At 42.5% G+C, this 17425-nt stretch overlaps 1 protein-coding gene across 5 annotated transcripts in view; it reads left to right on the top strand.

Annotated features, from left to right (window-relative positions):
- The first annotated feature begins 3128 nt into the window (after nt 1–3128).
- Nucleotides 3129–17425, top strand: part of CAST (calpastatin) — a 112604-nt gene continuing 98307 nt past the window's right edge. For 3 of the 5 annotated variants that reach the window (XM_077817219.1, XM_077817220.1, XM_077817223.1), the window contains exons 1-2: nt 3129–3323; nt 12879–12944. In XM_077817219.1, the coding sequence (XP_077673345.1) occupies nt 3249–3323; nt 12879–12944 (141 nt within the window). In that variant the 5' untranslated portion in view covers nt 3129–3248. Of the gene's footprint in view, nt 3324–3893; nt 4005–12878; nt 12945–17425 lie in introns of those variants that run through there. The other 2 variants (XM_077817222.1, XM_077817221.1) reach the window with 2 other exon arrangements.

The following is a 17425-nucleotide window of genomic DNA, read 5'->3' on the forward strand; positions in this document are numbered from 1 at the left end:
GGTGCTCAAACAGGCTTCCTCCTTTTCCTGTAGAAGTGCCAGGAGAAGTATCCTATGCACTCAGACTCAGGCATGCAGTACAATCTGTTGGACCTGTTTGTGAGACTTTATTATTTTTTAAATTAAAACACAAAAGACACTTGTTAAACTCATATTAAACCAGTTCCTCAACCTTCCATCCTCCTCTGCATGTCACCCATATGCTCATTTCTCTGTTGCATTTAGCCTTGTACAATTGTTTTAGACACACAAGGTTTGACTTGCCTCTCGCTAGTTTCACACTGGGATAAGTGAGATCAGAATCAGGCCCTCAGACTGTTTCTCACAGTACTTTTATCTTTGTATCCGTCTTTCTGAAAGCATGGTTAAAGTACAGTCAAAATTCTCTTAGAAATGTAAAAAGTTTCAAAGATAAATGTATTAAGTTTTACATTAAATCAATGCAATTATATAAGACAATCACAATAATTTCAGTATATAAAATATATACTTATATTTCTCTTAAGTATTAATACACTTTAAATATATTCAATATTTTGAATTGTATTATAAAATAATTTCTACATATCCAACAAAATAAACCTAGCAGTAAACTTAGTATATTTAATATTATATATATATTAATGAGAATTTAGTGTACAATCTCATGTTAATGTAAATATTTTTCTTCCTAATTGAAAACTGAATAGCAATATAACAGAACAAAGCTAACTTAAACAATTGGAATAGGGTTCTCCTACTTCCTTCTACATTACTAATTACATCTGACTTGCTACAACCTTTGAGGAATATTGTAATATATGTCAGTTATTCTGATTGCTTCTTCAGAATAGAAAGAGTTGGGCTCCTGGTGGACTGTTCCCCAACATTCAGTTAGAGCCTGGTCTACAGCACAAAGTTTAATCACAGGGGGAGTAGAGAGACTCTGGTACTGCTCCATGGCCTAGAGCTCCCGAAGCACACATCTGTTTTACGCAAGCTGTGTACAAGCTGCTTACACATATGCTTGCCAATTAATCTTGAGTCTTTAATCTCCCTTTATTTTGGAAGGCAATAATTAAAGTGATGGATTTTCAGTTCAAGGTGACACCTCAGTATCTCCACATGATCCAGACTAAGTTAAATTCTTATTCTGGGGCTACGTTCATGCATTCAGAGTCACAAATAATAATGTTCTGACATGGGATCAGGGTCAGATGGTCATGCTGGATTTTTGATTGACCACAAATTGTTCCTCCAGTGTCTAAGAGAAGTTGCTGGTGTGTTATAGCTTGCCCAGCCTTCTGCATAAGTGTTTGCAGAAGTTGGGCATTTAGAATTTACCTTCTTGAAATGAAATTTTGAAAATTCCTTCAGATCTAATAATCTAAGTTGTGGCAGCAAAGGTTCAAAATGTATTAATATATAAACTTGAAACCTAATAGTTACTCTTTAATAATCAAAAAGGAAGGTTTTGTTGTTGGCAGACCCATTAAAACTGATACTGACCAGAAAACATTTAGTTAGTTAGTTAGTTAGATGGATAGAACCTTTTCGCATTCACTGGTGTGGAAATTTAAAAGTTAAATGACTGATGATTTTGAGTTACAGGAACGTAAAATCTGGAACAAGTAATGGGCTAAATTCAACAAGGCATGGAGTTTTTGAACAACAATTAGAGGGCATGATCCCAAGAAGGAAGTTGTGAATGGCTCAAGTGTGGATACTTACTGAAACTGATATGATGAAAAACTTCAGCTAGAAATCTCATAAGAAGAAGTTTGCTTTTGATATTTCCACTTGCAGCTTAATCCAGGAAGAGCACAAGAGACATATACCTTAAATGGCAAAGAGTCCTGTGGCACGTTATATATTAACGGACGTATTGGAGCATATGCTTTTGTGGGTGAATACCCACTTCGTTGGATGCAAGTAGTGGAAAGGCACTTCCACTACTGTAGAGGCAGGTATAAATATGCAAGCAAGAATCAGGCTAGGGATAACGAGGTTAGTTCAATCAGGGAGGATGAAAGGCTCTCTTCTAGCAGTTGAGGTGTGAACACCAAGGGAGGAGAAACTGCTTTTTAGCTGGATAGCCATTCACAGTCTTTGTTTAATCCTGAGCTGATGGTGTCAAATTTGCAAATGAACTGAAGCTCAGCAGTTTCTCTTTGAACTGTGGTGCTGAAGTTTTTTTGCTGCAGGATGGCTACCTTTAAATCTGCTATTGTGTGTCCACGGAGGTTGAAGTGTTCTCCTATAGGTTTTTGTATATTGCCATTCCTAATATCTGATTTGTGTCCATTTATCCTTTTACATAGGGACTGTCCAGTCTGACCAATGTACATAGCAGAGGATCATTGGCTGGCGTATATTATATTGGTGGACGTGCAGGTGAATGAACCAGTGATGGTGTGGCTGATCTGGTTAGATCCTGTGATGGTGTTGCTGGTGTAGATATGTGGGCAGAGTTGGCATCGAGGTTTGTTGCATGGACTGGCCACAGGACTCTGTCACTTTTACAGATCCAGACTAACAGGGCTACCCTTCTGATACTTGATACCTTAAATGGTAACTTTTTCCCCTGTGTTTTTCTCAAAGCCTCAAAAAAAGTTCCAGTTTGGTTTGAGTTTTGGGCAAAGATCCAGCTTTGCTCAGATTTTAAGTTAATTTGCTCCCTAAAACTGACAGGAGAAATAAATGTTGGATGGCTAATTTTTTCAGGCAATTGGTTTTGTTACAAGGAGCCAAACAGTGATTACAGGAGATATGCCTAAACCAAAACTATGGATCTGATCCAAACCCCACTGAATCTTGCAAAGTATTCTGCTCTGACTTTGAATTTTATGGCTCTCCCCACTGTAGTTTCTTATTACAGAAAGGAAAACAAATCTCAGCTCAGCTGTGAAGCCTAAAGGACACAAGAGGGCCACGCCCAGGCCTCATTCTACAAGTAAGCCTGCAAGGTATGTCCTGGCAAGCAGCAAAACCACCACCAAACATCTTCCAGTCAGCCTTCCCCTCCTTCTCAGCAAACACTGAGCCCAGCGGGGATGAGCAGGGCAGAGGAGTGGTGCCGTTAGAGCAGCTGGTCCAGTAGTCGAGGCTGCAGGAAGAGGAGGGACTTGCGGGGTTGCAGCCTAGAGTTGGCTCTGGCTGCATCAGAAAAGCTGCTTCGCAGTTACATGTAACCTGCTCCCCACTCCCTGCCCGTTACATCGCCCCGTAAACGCCGCGCGGAGAGGCGCCGAGCGAGGAACCGCCGCGCCATGTCTCAGCCACACAAAGGGAAGAAGTCGTCCTCCTCCAAGCCTGCGGGGGCTGCAGGCAGGGGGAGCAGAGCGGTACGTGTCGGAACCAGGGCGCGGGGCTAGGGCGGCGCCCAAAGCTCCGCTGCGCCAGGGCTCCGGGCGGCCAGCTGGGCTTCCTGCCTGTGTCAGGGCAGAGGAATGCGCCAGCGCCGCCCGCAAGAGGGGAGCGGCCCCAGCGCGGGGCTAGCGGAGCGGGACTGTCCGGCTCAGCCCCGCCGCGGCCCAGAGGCGGCGGCGGGGGGAAAGGCCCAGCGCGGCCCCGCTCCGGGCCATCGGGGGGCGGGCGGTGACAGCCCAGCGCGGCCCCGCTCCGGGCCACCGGGGGGCGGGCGGTGACAGCCCAGCCCAGCGCAGCCCTTTCCCGCGGCCTGATACAGGGCAGAGCCGGTGCAATGGGGGTCGCGTTGCGATCTGCCCCGCAGTCCCTAAAGCCCTGGGGACTGGGAGGGGCGCAGCCGAGGCCGCGCCAACAGCCCTTCCCGCCTCCGCCCGCTCCTGCCCTGCAGCGGTGCCACACCCAGCCTGGAGCGCCAGCTCCGCCTCGCTGCCAAAGCGCCGCCCGCCCCAGGGACAGGGGCAGGGTCAGCCCCAGCCTGGCGCTACCGCCCTGAGCCTGGGCGCTTAGAAACGCTCAGCGGTGCTTGGAGGGGGAGGATTATTTTAAAGGAAGAACACGTTCCGGCCATGGCTTTTGCAAGCTGGTGGTATGCGACGGTAAATATAGCCAGCTCCGCTACTGACAGAGTGGATTTTAATCTCTTGGGTTGGGTGTGTGGCTCTTGCCAGCGACTATATCAATAAGGGAGTAGAGAATGGGAGAGCATTAGTGCTAAAGGGTAGACACTTAAAGATAGAGCCAGATGCATCCCCTGTGGAACTCTGATGCATTCAGTAAAATTACAGGGGCCTGAATTTGCCCCACCTTCCATTTGGGGAAACTCACCCTGCTCTGGTATGTGTGCCCTACAGTCTAGCTGACTTTTGTAACTTGGATATGTTGTATTCTACGTTTTAAAAGGTAGCTACTTATTTAAAGTATTTGGGACGCAGGAGAAGGAATGAGGAAGCAACTGTCAGCTGTATCAAGATAAAACTATGGCGTTACTGTGAATTCATATTAAGTTAGACACTGGGGAATTGGTTATGTTGTTCAGGAGACTATTCAGTAAATAATGAATGGATCAAGTAACTAAAGTGCTTACTATGTTCAACTTAAATTAGTAAACAGTAATACTTTTGTATAAAGATGCAATTTGATACTTTGAAATTTTTAAGTTGACGTTATTTTACTATGAAATATTGTCCAGTCATATTTTCTCTAAATAATCCATTAAAATACATGTGTTGCAGTTTCAGAGGGACTTCCATAAACTCTTTAGTGAAGATGATACATTAAAAATTAGCTTTGTGGATGTTGTTGCTTATTTTCACAACCTCCTGGAAAAAATACAGGCCCTTTTACATATGATAATTCATTTATCCTTTAACCAAAACAGGGATGTGATCTGAAAGGAAATCTAATAAGTGGTGGATTGATTATTTTTTTTAAAGGCTAAGTTTATTTTGGACTCTTTCTTTCCCACTCTGAACAGAGTCCTAGTTGGTACAAGTTTTCATAAAATTGTTCTTAGCTGCAGGTATTTTTTTGAACTAACTTGTTTTGTTATACCAATAAAATAAAAACCAGCAGGAACTTATTAAAGGGAAAGGTTTCAGAGTAACAGCTGTGTTAGTCTGTATTCGCAAAAAGAAAAGGAGTACTTGTGGCACCTTAGAGACTAACCAATTTATTTGAGCATGGGCTTTTGTGAGCTACAGCTCACTTCATCGGATGCATACTGTGGAAACTGCAGAAGACATTATATACACAGAGACCATGAAACAATACCTCCTCCCACCCCACTCTCCTGCTGGTAATAGCTTATCTAAAGTGATCATCAAGTTGGGCCATTTCCAGCACAAATCCAGGTTTTCTCACCCTCCGCCCCCCCCCCCCCAACTCACTCTCCTGCTGGTAATAGCCCATCCAAAGTGACCACTCTCTTTAAAATGTGTATGATAATCAAGGTGGGCCATTTCCAGCACAAATCGAGGTTTTCTCAGCCCCCCCACCCCCCTCCAAAAACCACACACACAAACTCACTCTCCTGCTGGTAATAGCTTATCCAAATTGACCACTCTCCTCACAATATGTATGAAAATCAAGGTGGGCCATTTCCAGCACAAATACAGGTTTTCTCATCCCCCCCACCCCCTTTTTTTTCAAAAAAACACACACACAAAAACTCACTCTCCTGCTGGTAATAGCTTATCGAAGGCGACCACTCTCCCTACAGTGTGCATGATAATCAAGGTGGGCCACTTCCAGCATAAATCCAAAGTTTAACCAGAACGTCGGGCGGGGTGGGGGGGGTAGAAAAAAACAAGGGGAAATAGGCTACCTTGCATAATGACTTAGCCACTCCCAGTCTCTATTTAAGCCTAAATTAATAGTATCCAATTTGCAAATGAATTCCAATTCAGCAGTTTCTCGCTGGAGTCTGGATTTGAAGTTTTTTTGTTGTAAGATAGCGACCTTCATGTCTGTGATTGCGTGACCAGAGAGATTGAAGTGTTCTCCGACTGGTTTATGAATGTTATAATTCTTGACATCTGATTTGTGTCCATTTATTCCTTTACGTAGAGACTGTCCAGTTTGACCAATGTACATGGCAGAGGGGCATTGCTGGCACATGATGGCATATATCACATTGGTGGAGGTGCAGGTGAACGAGCCTCTGATAGTGTGGCTGATGTTATTAGGCCCTGTGATGGTGTCCCCTGAATAGATATGTGGGCACAGTTGGCAACGGGCTTTGTTGCAAGGATAGGTTCCTGGGTTAGTGGTTCTGTTGTGTGGGGGGGAGGGGGGGCGGAGGGTGAGAAAACCTGGATTTGTGCTGGAAATGGCCCAACTTGATGATCACTTTAGATAAGCTATTACCAGCAGGAGAGTAGGGTGGGAGGAGGTATTGTTTCATAGTCTCTGTGTATATAATGTCTTCTGCAGTTTCCACAGTATGCATCCGATGAAGTGAGCTGTAGCTCACGAAAGCTCATGCTCAAATAAATTGGTTAGTCTCTAAGGTGCCACAAGTACTCCTTTTTTATTAAAGGGAAAAAGGCAAAATACCACATTTATTGTGAATACAGAAAGAATCATAGTAAGCAGTTAGTTATAGCTATAACATTCCATTCAATCTCATATTTATTCACACATTCATTCATACAAACACACACACACACAGGTTCTGTAAGGTTGTTATCATAGTTACCAGCCTTAGAGTTGCTCATGCCAAGCCACTGGCCAGGTGGCCTGGACATGAGGAGGGAGCAGGGCCTTGTCAGATGCTCATCTGATGCTCCTGGAAGTTGGTTTGCAGAATCAGACCCCAAAGTTCTCACTTTTTAGAGTCTGTTTTTATAGGAATTTTTTCCTATGCCAGTCTATGGGAATTGCTTCATCATGCTGTTGCTGAATCAATCAGCAGATAGCACATTCCTAAGGGCTCCCTGCTGCTAGATGTTGTCTTGTTCTTTGGTTCTCCCATTCTTGAGGCTGTTGCGTGGATTCCAGTCTGCCCTCCGGGGGGGAGTCCTCTGGTTATTTCTACTTGACGCCTTCTTCATCCCATGGACACTGGATTCTTAGGCTGGCACCTCCCTGATCATTCATTTATTATCCACACCAAGCATCCATCCACATACATCCTCTATCTCTATTTTAATCACAATTGTTAATACAACAAAAAGGCGGAGAGTCTCTGGGTGCTGTTTCTGTTGTTAGAGTATTGCTTTGAGTCTCTCTCTCTGTGAATTGCTTTGAGAACAGACTCTGTCTTAGAATGTACTAACACAATTAGCAGCTTGCAAGTTTCACACATAGAGGGAGAGAAACAGTACCAAAAACCAAGAGACCTCTTAATTAGTAATACCCTGGAATTGAAACTATGGGGAATCAAACTCATTTGTGATTTTAATACAGAACTTCTTTAATATGATCCAACATAATCCCCCTTTTGACACTAAGATTTATAATCATCAGTGTCACTTTCTATGTAGCCTATTCAAGAGAAAGTACTGCGAGGCAATTTGAGTTTGTGATTCCAATTCATGCCACATACATGATCCTAGTGATGTATCTTTACTACAAAGTTCTGGGGCAACAGGCAAGGTGAGGCACACCCACTTTTGAGGAGTCCATTCGGTATAACCTCTAGTGTCCAATAGCTTCCCTCCCTCCCCAGCCCACTGGCTCAAGGTCCAGGGTAGCCAGAAGGATCCCATGTGTAATATGGGGAGTGGGTTAACCTTCAATACCTTTGCCTCCAGGGACTGTTGGTGAGCAATTTTGACAACAATTTCTCCATTAAGAAGTCTGGTTTACAATACTGGAAAATATTGCATCCATTCATATTGATAAGTGTCAAACAATGATCTTTCTTTTTTAACAAATGCATGAAACCCTTAATATTTGCCAATATGACCCAGAGCATTTTGTGTTCCAAAGTAGCTAGTGCAACTATCTGCATTTCAGTGCATCCCATAGCTATGGCTGTGTAGTTTCCTATTTCTAATATTTTTTTTTCTTATGGATAAGCCATGTGGTAGTATTAAGCCATTACTAAAGATTCCATCGGCCTTTTAGGTTACCCAGACCAATTTGGACCAAGTCTACATTGGCATGTACTTGTTTTTGTATCAGGCTGTCCTGTAGCCGGGACAGAAAGCTTAATTTATTTTTAAGTTCCTGCAGGTCTTCAGTATTTTTTTTTTTTTTTAAACACACAACAGTGCTAGCAACAAGACAAAACATAGAACACAAAACACAATTTCTATTGTGACAGTAGATTCATGGTATTGGGTTGCTTTTCAGCTGGCATCAGCTTTTCCTGATTTTTCTGAAAGACAAAAAGAACATGTTTCTACCCCTTTTGGGGTGGCAGATTATTGCTTAAAATATTTCTTTTACAAATACCCTTGCTGATTGCAGGCAAAACAGAGGAATTGCCCCCACATTTTCCTGTTTTTGTTCTATAGGCAGGCCAGGTTTCAATGGCTTTTATCTTTTAAGGGTTATGGGGAAATTATCCCACTGTCTAGTCATTAAATCCCTGAGTTTTCCTTCTTATACAGCAGACCAAGTTTATAATGTTTTTCCTGCTGTGTTAAGCTTTAAGTTTTATTTACAGGTAATAACTGAGAAGCATCATTACCATACGACCTTAAAGGGGTTTTCCAAAAATCATACACACTATACGTTGTTACAGGGATACTTATTATCATTACATTTATTAAAATTATCTTGTTATCCCGCGCCTTTTATTTAGACAATTTGTTTGCTGACCAGGTGTGTCCTTTATCTGCAGCTCCTTTGTGCTGCTAGTTCTTTCCTTCCTTTATCATTTAGGTAATTTGCATTTTCACAGAAGCTTCCTGCTTTTGGATTTAAAGCCATCAGCAGCTCAGAGACTCTATCTTAAAAGGGACACAATCAACTTTCACCAGAGTTTTGATTACTTTTAACTTCTGCTTCCAAAACACACAGCAATCTGAAAAAGAAAACCCGACCTATTGTGGCTCCCTTTGGAGCCCTAATAGCATTTTAATTAAGTAGCATGGTATGTTTGCATTTCTTTTGCCCCTTCTACAATATACCCTGCACATGTTCTGGGGCAAATGCACATTCCTTCCATAGTTTAACTTCTATAACATTATCCAGATCCATTTTTACATAAGGTGTCACTATTTCTTTTTTTGCTTACAGAGGTTTCATGTACCTTTATCAAAGTGACAGTCTGATTACTCAGAGCCATTTTAAGACTGTGTTTCTAACATTGCTTCTTTTTGTTTTGTGCACCTCACCCCTGCTGTTGCTTCAGAGAGGCACTGTCTTTTTTTTATTACATCTCTCATCTGCTATTTTGTTACAAAAACAAACAAACAAAAACAAACAAAAAGAATGCAGAATTTTTTTTATATTCTCCTGATTTTGACTGCCCTGCTGCAGCCACAACTTAAAAACATTTTAAATTTTGTAAAGCATTGAGTTACCTTTTAAGGGTTAAATGCCAAATCCCAAAGCCAAACAACACTAATTACCTGTGTCTAGCAAAAAGGTCTGTGAGTTTTGCAACTTTGAATTAAAGAGTCCAATGGATTTTTAGTGCCATTATTTAAAACAAAAACAAAACCAACTGGTCCTTAGAACTTTACATATTTACACACACACAGATACATACACATTTTCTTTTCCTTAACATCCCTTCCACACTGCTCTGCTTGTTTGTTTTTTTTTTACATCTTACATTTCCTTTATACATTTGAGGCAGCTAAATTCCAATAGAACCCCCTTATGTTCTTTTAGCAAATTTGACTAAATTGTCCAGTCAAATGATTTGAATCAGATAGTTTATTTTTGCCTGGCTAATTTACAAACATTCCTTTGGAAAAGGGCCCATTTTTCTTTCAGAATGGCTGCAACCAAGAATGCTCTTTCTCTAACACTTTTCCTTTTTAACATTTTCACAAAGTTTAGCTGCTTAATTCCCTCCAGCCTCTGCAGAGTTAACTTTCTTTTACTCTCTTTTCTCTTTGTAATTATGCCTGGGGGTGCCGTACATAGGACCTTCTCCCTATTTACCTGCCTCCCTCCAGCCTCTGCAGAGTTAACTTTTTCACTCTTTTTGTATTCCTGGAGTGCCTCTTTCACTATTTTCAGCTGGCTTTGGGTATCTGTAGCCAGCACCTTCCAATTGTCTGCTCCCTTTTCCGTTTGTGCCTTTTCCTCTTTACATGAAGACAAACGGAGGGAAGAATCCTTACATGCGTCCCACAACAACCAAATTGCTGCTGCATCTCTTTTGGCAGCACTAGAAGGTTTGTATATGAGGATATACTGAGCCAATCTATCCTCTAGGTCCGAAATAGTGCAGACATCGGCTAGGGCTTGTTTAGTCCAAGGACTGTGCCCAAATTTTTGAAGGATTTGTTTAAAAGGTGTAATTTCTTTAACAAAAGGTGAGGTTGGAGTTCCTTCTGACTCCATTCCTCCCTCTGGTACTGGCTTACCCTGTTTTCTTTTAAACATCTTAACATGGATATTTCAATCTCTTTGTCACTGCTGGTATTTCTTAGCAAATGACACAGCCTAGATTCTGAAATCATAGCTTAATCTATGCGTTTTTCCCCTGCTACCTTCCCGGAGGCCAGCAGGTCCGGTTAACCTATTTCTCCCTGCTACCTTCTCGGAGGCCAGCAGGTCCCCTGCTACCTTCTCGGAGGCCAGCAGGTCCCCTGCTACCTTCTCGGAGGCCAGCAGGTCCCCTGCTACCTTCTCGGAGGCCAGCAGGTCCCCTGCTACCTTCTCGGAGGCCAGCAGGTCCCCTGCTACCTTCTCGGAGGCCAGCAGGTCCCCTGCTACCTTCTCGGAGGCCAGCAGGTCCCCTGCTACCTTCTCGGAGGCCAGCAGGTCCCCTGCTACCTTCTCGGAGGCCAGCAGGCTGGCACCTCCCTGATCATTCATTTATTATCCACACCAAGCATCCATCCACATACATCCTCTATCTCTATTTTAATCACAATCCTTAATACAACAAAAAGGCGGGGAGTCTCTGGGTGCTGTTTCTGTTGTTAGAATATTGCTTTGAGTCTCTCTCTCTGTGAATTGCTTTGAGAACAGACTCTGTCTTAGAATGTACTAACACAATTAGCAGCTTGCAAGTTTCACACATAGAGGGAGAGAAACAGTACCAAAACCAAGAGACCTCTTAATTAGTAATACCCTGGAATTGAAACTATGGGGAATCAAACTCATTTGTGATTTAATACAGAACTTCTTTAATATGATCCAACAGTTTGAACCTCCCTAAGTAAACCATGGTTCTTTGATGGAACTTGGCAGTTTAGCTATACTTGAGGTACCAAAGATTAGTTTTAGCTAACGTTTATGTGCATGTTTTTTAGCAAGTCTGGTCTTTCCACATAATGTGTTAGTCATATAGGGAAGCAGTTTGACTTTATGTGTTACAGTGAAATCATAAAATGATAAAGTACATAGGTTGTGATTATATTATTTGCATGCCACCGGTTTACAACACCAAAATATACTTTATATAAGGTGACTTTGTCTCACCAAAAATTCAGTTCTCTGAATCAATTAAATTGCTAAATTTAAACATGGATATGAGAAATCCATGACATTGCTAATCCTGATTTACATCAGATCTGCTCTGTAGATAGTTTGCTGAAACATAAATAATTTAATTATACAACTTCAATCACTGTTCTAAGTCAAAACTTAAATCCTTTATTCAGAGTTGATGAATGGTCTTTCTACACATAATTAGAAATGTGAGTTCCATGGAATTGTTAGTTGTACTGTCAGGCACCCGAGGGTTGGACATTACAGCTGTAAGTATTGCACCAAGTTTGTGCCAGTACTAGCTTGATGCAGTGAAGGTCTTTCATTAAAGTATAAAGAACAACAGGTTCTGGAAACAATGTAATACAAACTGAGCATGTGTTTTGGGACAGAAAAAACACTCATACTTCTGCTCAATTGGAAACCAGTCATTATTAATATCCCAGAACCCTCTGGAGATCCCAACCAAGATCAGAGTCTTAGGCCTGGTCGGAACTTAAAGTTTGGGTCAAAATGGTTATATTGCTCCAGGGTGTGAAAAATCCACCCCCCTGAGCGATGTAGGTATGCCTCTCTAACCTCCAGTGTAGATGCAGCTAGATCAATGGCAGAATGCTTCCATTGATCTAGGTAGCGTTGTCCGGGGAGGATGTGTTCCTACAGTGACAGGAACAAAACTCCTGTCGGCGTAGGCTATGTCTAAACTGTGAGGTTATGTTGGTGTACCGCTGGCACCATAGCTATGAAGATATAGGCCCTGCAATGTAGAGATGGCCCTGTTGTACAAAGTACTGTACAAACACACAGCTTTAAACTGTGACAGGGATTGTTGGTCATATACCAGCAGTATAACTGCTGGGCCTGGTGAAAACTTGGATGGAATGCCCCCCAGGAAAACTTAGGTGTTGGAAGTAGTGTTCATGATTCAGTGAGTAGTGCTACTCTCTCTAAGCACCCTGTCTGACATCTACTGAAGTCAGTGGGAGTTAGATGAGGACTTAAAGCAATACTGAATCAAAGAGCAAAATAGAGTTAAGGAGCATTGAGTTGCTGGAGGAAGAGCTATAAAACAGGTATCTGAATGTCTTGTAGCACTTTTCACAAGAGCCCTGGTGTTAAGCTTACTGTTATGGCCAGATTCCACCACTGAAAATAATTATTCTGTCTGCCTGAATTCTGCCTATGATTTCATTTGGAGTTACGCTTCATGTCTCCTAAAAACTTTATCTGTTGTCTACTGGTGATGAAGAATAATTGTCATGCTTCACTCTGTGAAAATCTTGATTACAGTGAATGATGTGGTCCCGACATGTACTATCTGTAAGGCATTTGAGATTCTATTTATATAGAAGATGGGGTATAAGATTTAGTTATTAATCTGATTAATGACTTTTTTATTCTTACAGCATGGTGACAAGAAAAGTGGAGCATCTTCTAAACCTGGAGATAAAAAAGGATCAGAAGCCACAGAGGTAAATAAATGCAAAGCACTGTATTATATTAAAATGAACTTCAGCATGTACAATTATATAGCAAAGAATATCTACTCATTCTGTGGTAAATTTTATGGTTGTTTTTAAACAGCAAAGTAGTAGCTTGAAGACAACTGATTGGTGGTGTTTACTAATAGCATTTATTTTCCAAAAAAATTATAAATCTATCTTGTGCTGTTCAATTTTGTGTGAAAAGAGCTCTGCTCTGATTCCCCTGTCACTTCAAATCTGCATGTTGGCAGGAGTGGAGAATCTGGGTCCAAGTATTTATTTCAGAAGGGCACCCAACCTCTATAAATGCTACTTTATCTGGAATTGATATTTGTAATTCAGCAGTCCAGACAGGGCTCTAAGATTGAGTTTAGGGCCAGGAGCCAAGAACTCCTGTTGCCTAATCCTGGCTGTGCCATTGTGTGGCATATTTTGTTCTATTTCACTTAGAAAAATCCATGGAAGCTAATGCTGCTGGGAGCAGCATTAACTATCACTAGGCACTTTGTGTCTGCTATTGCTAGTGCCAGAGGCGGCTGTGGAGGAGCTAAGGGCAGCACAGCAACCAAGCCAGGCTTGTGTGTGGAGGACACTACGCATGCTGGGCAGACTGCCTGTGGATTTGAATAAGTGTGTTTTTAACAGTATTCTGAATGCTGATAAATCGGGAAATGCTCGTAGGGTGCTTTTTAAAAGACAGATTTTTAAACTTATATCTAACTAGCCTTCTGGGTCACACCAAATACTTCTAATGAAATTCATGTAATACCAAACATATTGTAATACACATACTGTACCTCTCTATTAATTCAAAAGATCTGAAAACTATGAAATTTCAGTCATACTAGTGATTGTGTTGGTTAAATCTCAGTAGTGCCTTTGACACTTCCCAGATGAATGGTAATTTGTCTGTAACATGAGGTCTTCTCTCTTAATCATCTGGCTAAAACCAGTTTAAGTAAATATGATGCTGCCTGAAGGAACAATGGTTACTATAATACGCCCTCTCTGATTTTGTCTGCACGCTCCTTTTTGTGCCCAAGTTTTTCCAGCCTACCTTGAATAAAGGTAAAGGTTGTTATGCTCGCAACTTATAATGCCTGAATCATTGTTTATAGCCAATGCTGTGTTGCCAAACCTAGACAGTTTGGTGTGATGTGGGTTATCTCAAATTACTTTTATCTTTTTTTAACTTGTAAGAGTGCTTTAGTTTACAACTCATAACAGTTTGACCATGAACGTTTGTCTATGCAAGGAAGTGATCAAAAGTGACACCAGGTTTCTCCAACACAAGAGTTACCCTAAAAGAGGAAAAATTTTAATTATAAAATTAAAACAGTCTGATTTGTAAGAAGAGGGTGCTCTGTTCTAGCATCAGTGCTCCCCCTACAGAAGGGAGGTGGTATATACATTCCATAATAACTTACTAAAGAAATAAATGCAGCATAATGAAATTAACTGTATAAAGGACATGCTAATTTTGAATGAGTGCCATATTGTTAGAGAGGTCCTTTGGCCAAGAAACTGAAGTGTACATGGGCATTGTCTCCATCAGAATCTCTAGCTAACCTCTTACATGAACTCATCTACTTTAAGAATGTACAACAGCTTATTGTCAGCAAGCAGATATGCCTGACCGTAAACTTATAACTGCCACTCTCCAGGCTATAGTACAGCTACTTCTCCATTCCCATTTGTAAGTTCTTGCTTCAGCAGCATCAAGGTGCTTATTTTAGTTAGAGCAATGAACCTCAGGTCTGGGGAAAAGAGGATGTGCTTATCACATCCAAGGCAAAACAGATCAAAATCAGTTTATGGGGTTTTCTTTGGAGGCTAATTTAAACTTGTTTATGCTGTTATCAAACGCCTACTTGGTAAAATTACCTATGGCAAAGTGTTGTCTCCCTGATCCTCTGCATTAAGTGTATCAGACTAGCATGTTGTCCAATGCTAATTAGTGTTAGGATCATTCCTCTTTCTGGTTCTTGATTCCTTCATAGCTGGTAAGTATCAGCCACAAGAATAGAGAGATTCATAGATAAGTTTATTACAGTGTTTGACACTTAAAACTACTGTTAAATAAAAAAAACATCAAGAGAGACAAGAAACAACAGAAGGAACAGGTACATGTAACACTTTTTATACAGGAAAAGCTACTGAAAAATAACTCATTGTGAAACATACGTTAGCTCTTGTTTACAACTGAATTATATAGAGTATAATTTGGATGGACTCTTGGATACTCTAAAGTCCTTCCCTACTGTGCCTCCATGGGTGACTTAGGCAAGTCCTCTTCCTTTCTTGCTTGGTTTCAGGAAGGAATTGTGCAGCCTGGGAACCCAGCTGTCCCTTTTCTCTAGGCTTTACAGCAGGGATCGGCAACCTTTGGCACATGGCACGCCAGGGTAAGCCTGTTTGTTTACCTGGTACATCTGCGGGTTTGGCCAATTGCAGCTCTCACTGGCCGCGGTTCGCCATTCCAGGCCAATAGGGGCTGCGGGAAGTGGCGCAGACTGAGGGATGTGGGGGCTTACCCCGGTGGGCCGCATGCCAAAGGTTGCCGATCCCTGCTTTACAGGATAGTTTAGGTTTTTCCTATACAGTATCCTTCCACCTCCTCAGTGAGCTGAGCCCATCTTTTCAGCTTGATTTCAAATTCCCCCACTGAGCTGTTACTCTTAATTTAGAAAAAATGATTTCTTGGTGCTAATGATGGGCGTTGAGAGCCTGCAATTTGAAGTTTGGCATTCCTGTTTCTGGGTTCCTGCTGAAAAGATCTATTTCTAGCTAGCTAAGGCCTGGGCTACACTAGGACTTTAGGTCGAATTTAGCAGAGTTAAATCGATGTAAACCTGCACCCGTCCACACGATGAAGCCCTTTATTTCGACTTAAAGGGCTCTTAAAATTGATTTCCTTACTCCACCCCTGACAAGTGGATTAGCGCTTACATCGGCCTTGCTGGCTCGAATTTGGGGTACTGTGGACACAATTTGACGGTATTGGCCTCCGGGAGCTATCCCAGAGTGCTTCATTGTGACCACTCTGGACAGCACTCTCAACTCAGATGCACTGGCCAGGTAGACAGGAAAAGAACCGCGAACTTTTGAATCTCATTTCTTGTTTGGCCAGCGTGGCAAGCTGTAGGTGACCATGCAGAGCTCATCAGCAGAGGTGACCATGATGGAGTCCCAGAATCGCAAAAGAGCTCCAGCATGGACCGAACGGGAGGTACGGGATCTGATCGCTGTATGGAGAGAGGAATCCGTGCTATCAGAACTCCATTCCAGTTTTCAAAATGCCAAAACCTTTGTCAAAATCTCCCAGGGCATGAAGGACAGAGGCCATAACAGGGACCCGAAGCAGTGCCGCGTGAAACTTAAGGAGCTGAGGCAAGCCTACCAGAAAACCAGAGAGGCGAACGGCCGCTTCGGGTCAGAGCCCCAAACATGCCGCTTCTATGATGAGCTGCATGCCATTTTTGGGGGTTCAGCCAACACTACCCCAGCCGTGTTGTCTGACTCCTTCAATGGAGATGGAGGCAACACGGAAGCAGGTTTTGGTGACGAAGAAGATGATGATAGCTCACAGCAAGCAAGCGGAGAAACCGGTTTTCCCGACAGCTAGGAACTGTTTCTCACCCTCGACCTGGAGCCAGTACCCCCTGAACCCACCCAAGGCTGGTTCCTGGACCCGGCAGGCGGTGAAGGGACCTCCGGTGAGTGTACCTTTTAAAATACTATACATGGTTTAAAAGAAAGCATGTGAAAGGATTACTTTGCCCTGGCATTCGCGCCTCTCTTGGATGTACTCCCAAAGGCTTTGCAAAAGGTTTCTGGGGAGGGCAGCCTTATTGCCTCCTTCATGGTAGGACACTTTACCACTCCAGGCCAGTAACACGTACTCGGGAATCATTGTACAGCAAAGCATTGCAGTGTATGTTTGCTGGCATTCAAACAACATCCGTTCTTTATCTCTCTTTGTTATCCTCAGGAGAGGGAGATATAATTCATGGTCACCTGGTTGAAATAGAGTGCTTTTCTTCAGGGGACACTCAGAGGAGCCCGTTCCTGCTGGGCTGTTTGCCTGTGGCTAAACAGAAATGTTCCCCGCTGTTAGCCATGGGGAGGGGGGAGGGTTGAGGGGGTAGCCAAGCGGTGGGGGGAGGCAAAAGCCGACCTTGTAACGAAAGCACATGTGCTATGTATGTAATGTTAACAGCAAGGTTTACCCTGAAAGAGTGTAGCCACTGTTTTATAAAATGTGTCTTTTTAAATACTGCTGTCTCTTTTTTTTTTCTCCACCAGCTGCATGTGTTTCAATGATCACAGGATCTTCTCCTTCCCAGAGGCTAGTGAAGATTAGAAAGAAAAAAAAACGCACTCGAGATGAAATGTTCTGCGAGCTCATGCTGTCCTCCACATTGACAGAGCACAGACGAATGCGTGGAGGCAAATAATGTCAGAGTGCA

This window comes from Eretmochelys imbricata, chromosome 5 (assembly GCF_965152235.1).
Source record: "Eretmochelys imbricata isolate rEreImb1 chromosome 5, rEreImb1.hap1, whole genome shotgun sequence".
Lineage (NCBI taxonomy): Eukaryota > Metazoa > Chordata > Testudines > Cheloniidae > Eretmochelys > Eretmochelys imbricata.